This window comes from Lipotes vexillifer, unplaced genomic scaffold (genome assembly GCF_000442215.2).
Source record: "Lipotes vexillifer unplaced genomic scaffold, Lipotes_vexillifer_v1.1 scaffold802, whole genome shotgun sequence".
In the NCBI taxonomy this organism is placed as follows: domain Eukaryota; kingdom Metazoa; phylum Chordata; class Mammalia; order Artiodactyla; family Lipotidae; genus Lipotes; species Lipotes vexillifer.
In genome coordinates this window covers 1,901,932-1,905,859 of record NW_006790237.1, presented here as the reverse complement: position 1 = coordinate 1,905,859, position 3,928 = coordinate 1,901,932, and the positions used below count along the sequence as shown (strand labels likewise).

At 54.2% G+C, this 3,928-nt stretch overlaps 1 protein-coding gene across 1 annotated transcript in view; it reads left to right on the top strand.

Annotated features, from left to right (window-relative positions):
* SHANK1 (SH3 and multiple ankyrin repeat domains 1) overlaps positions 1–3,928 on the top strand; it is a 44,870-nt gene that overhangs the window by 27,033 nt on the left and 13,909 nt on the right. Inside the window, 2 exon segments of the mRNA XM_007463415.1 lie at positions 112–180; positions 598–716. Of these exon segments, the coding sequence (XP_007463477.1) occupies positions 112–180; positions 598–716 (188 nt within the window).

Below are 3,928 nucleotides of genomic sequence, written 5' to 3'. Positions count from 1 at the left end.
TCGGCCCCACTCGCGCTTGCGCACGCCCGCTGGCCACGCCCGCTGGCCACGCCCGCTCCGCCAGGCCCTCCGGGGGCGCCCCTGGGCTTCAGCCGCACCCTTTGCCCACAGAGTACGAGCAGCAGGCTGCGCCGGTGCCCAGCATGGAGAAGAAGCGGACCGTGTATCAGATGGCTCTCAGTAAGATGGCCCTGCTCCCTGGGCTGCCGCATCCGCTCCATCCCAATCCAGGCCCGCGCCCCCTTCAGCCACCCCCGCACTGAGCACCTTCACGCCTCAACTTGGCCCCAGCCATCATGAGTCTGAGTTCCCACCTCTGTCTTGAGCGTCTCCGCACTACCTTCTGCCTCCCTTCCACCCCCCTCTCACGATGGCTGTCCTGTTCACCGCCCTCACCCCTTCCCATCGCTGGGCCCTGCCTGCCGGGCTGGAGACTGTGTCTCCAAGCAGGGCCGTCGGGCCACCGGGAGGGAGACAAGGGTGCCCTTCTCTGGTTCACACGAGACACTGAATGGGCTCCCGGCAGCTCTGTCTCTGCGCCAGGCCAAAGCAAACTTCATTTCTCTGGCTCTCCGTCCCTCTTTCGCCTCCCCCTAGACAAACTGGATGAAATTTTGGCGGCAGCTCAGCAGACCATCAGTGCAAGTGAGAGTCCTGGGCCTGGTGGCCTCGCGTCCCTGGGCAAACACCGACCCAAAGGCTTCTTTGCCACTGAGGTAGGCAGCCTGGTCCGAGGAACTGAGCCCTTGCGGGGAAGGAAGCTTGAGGGATGCACAGGGCAACTTGGAGCCTTTACCTCTCTCCTTGCAAATCCTTCCTGACTCCCCCGTGTTTAATGCCCGTCCTACAGTGCACCGCGCTTCCTGGGGTTCCCGCCTTTCTCCCCACTCTGGGCGTCCCCTTTCCTCTCGGCCCATCCTCTTCCTCCTCGTTGTCCCCCCAGATCCCATCTCTCTCACCTCCCTCCACTCTCCATCCTCTCTTGCCCAGCTCTTTCTGTTCATCTCCGTCCCACCTCAGGGGTCTCAGGGAAGGTAAAACGGTGTCATGGACGGCGCTCCCTGGCCCAGGCACAGCACATGATAAAAGGTGCTCAACAAGTGGTAGTTATTAAAATATTAATTATCATCTCTGTCTGCGCTCTGCCTGCTAACCTGTAGTGGGTGTTGATCACATTTCTGACACTACGATTTTACGTGGCTTATCTCATTCATTCCTTGGAATCATCCTGGGAGGTACATTCGGTTGCGATACAGAAGGGAAACTGAGGCTCAGAGAGGGAGCCGGGATTTCAACCCCGGGCAGTCAAGCAGCTGGATCCGTGATCCAGCCACGGGCCTGGCTCTTCGGGTGGGGACCTGCTGGTCCCTTCCTGGCTGCCCTCCTCACTGGACTGGGCCCCTTCGTGGGGACACATCCCCCACCAGCACTGCCAGTGCTTCCCCCCTCCCCCCTCCAGAGGCCACACGGGGCCCTACCTCTGTCTCAGCACTTCCTTCTTCTCTGCCCAGGCCCTGCCCTCTGACCCCACCCTCTGACTCCCTCTTTTTACAGGCCACACCCACCACTGGGGACCAAGGGACCACTGACTCTAAAACTGGGTGCTTTGACTTTTGCGGGACCATGGACCCCTTTGGCAGGCTGGCATAGTCCTCATAATAATGCTTACAAATGCATAAAATAAAACATAATTCGTAAGGGTCAAGAACAGTACATAACCATGGGGAGTGACAGTGGAAGGGTGTAGCCTCACGAGCGCAGTGCAAGCCCGAGCCCAGAGTTCAGCTCTCATATGAGTGGATGAAGTTAGGTTACAAGTCCCTTGAACCAAAAATAAAATTTAAAAAAATACATAAGATAACAAAAGAAGCCAGTTACGCCGAAATACAGTTATCAAAATATTTTTTGAAAGCAAAATTTGCAATACAGTAATGTCGGTGCCTTTTCTTCACCGTGGTGGCCAGAAAGACCTGGTGCTGGAACTTGACTACGCTAATTTCGAAGTCCTAAGAGGCACGAACACTATTTAGAGAAATCTGCAGCCTCTGCAATGAAGGATACAGAAATACCTGTGATTTCTGTTGGGGATACAGTCACAGGTTTTGCTAAGACTGACGTGGGCTGTTGCCTACATCCTTAATTGAGAAAATGTTGTGTTTTAGTTGGAGAATAATGAAAATAAAGATGTAGGGTTTTTCTCCCCACCCAAGTAAGCATGCAGGGCCCCCCTGAAATCTATCCATAGCCCTCTTAAAGGCTCAACCACCTATTCCGTCGAGCGGGGGCCACTCTTCGTTGCGGTGCGCGGGTTTCTCGTTGCGGTGGCTTCTCTTGTTGCGGAGCACGGGCTCTAGGCATGCAGGCTTCAGTAGTTGTGGCTCGCGGGCTCAGTAGCTGTGGCTTGCGGGCTCTAGAGCGCAGGCTCAGTAGTTGTGGCGCACGGGCTTAGTTGCTCCGTGGCATGTGGGATCTTCCCGGATCAGGGCTCGAACCTGCGTCCCCTGCATTGGCAGGCGGATTCTTAACCACTGCGCCACCAGGGAAGCCCCCTAGTACCTTTACAAGAGCCAAAAATGCAGGTGGCAAATTTTGTATCGAGACTCCTAGAATTTCTCCCAGATTTAGAGGCAGAGGGTGCTTGGCCACTGCTCAGGGCTCGGCAGAGGGCCCTGCATGCAGGAGCCATCACTTCACACCCGTCCTTGGCTTTGCGAGGAATTTGAAATCTCTGGGCCTATTAGGGTCATCTTCCGTGCCCACCTCCCCCCAGGGTCAGTGTAAGGATTAAAAGTCCATAGGTAAGGGGGAGGGATAAATTCAGAGTTTGGGATTAACAGATACACACTACTGTATATAAAATAGATAAACAACAAGGACCTACTGTATAGCACAGGGAACTATATTCAATATCTTGTAATGACCTATGATATAAAAGAACCAGAAAAACTGAATAACTGAATCACTTTGCTGTACACCTTAAACTAACGCAACATTGTAAATCAACTATACTCCGATAAATATATAAAAAAAAAAAGTCCTGTCCAAAAAAAAAAAAAAAGTACATGGGCAGTAGAGCTAGGCAAACCAGCCTTCAAAGCCTGACCGCCTCTAACTTACTATGTCGCTTGGCCCACGCTTTTTAATTTCTCTGTGCCTCAGTTTCCTGTTCTGTAACATAGGGGTAAAGCCAATCTTGCTGGTTCTTAGGAGGACTGAATGAGATCAGCTTCTAGCACAGAGGCTGTCAAGGAATGGTGAGCCTCCCCATGCCATAAAATAACAAACTGGAGACCCTACTGTGACCCCCCGCATGCGCCCCAGAGACCCCACAACAACATTCCAGGCTCGGTACGGAGTCTCTAGTAACAGATTAGGGCCAGTCCTGTTTTCATTTATTCAACAAATGCATGGAGTACCCACCAAGTGCAAGGTTGCCAGGGTGCCAGCCCCTCCCTGCATGAACCTCCATTACAGGACGGACAAGATCCTGGCTCCAAAGACACCCCCAGGTGGGCCCAGACACTGGCCAATAATATAACCAGCTGCCAGCCTGCCCCCATCTCCTAGAAGTGAAACACCTGAGGTCTTCATGGGGCCTCCCTTTCCTCTAGATCCTGGAGGCCAGTGGTCATCTCCCCTTTTCCTCTCCCTCCTGGGGTCTGTCCCTGGGCCTCCCCCAAGCCCTCCCTCTCATGTTGAGGGCTCTCTCTGCCCCTATCTCTGCCCTCACCTCCCACCAGCCACCCTGATCTCTCTCAACCCCTGAGTCAACACAGAGACCCCTCTGTGACCTTCCTGCATCTCTGTGCCTCTCAGTGGGTGGTCTTGTTTTCATCTGGGTCTCCATCTCCCATCTGTTTCGGCTTCTCTCCCCTCTTCACTCTCCCACTTGGACTCCGCTGCACCTAAACCGGGGGGGGGGGGGGGG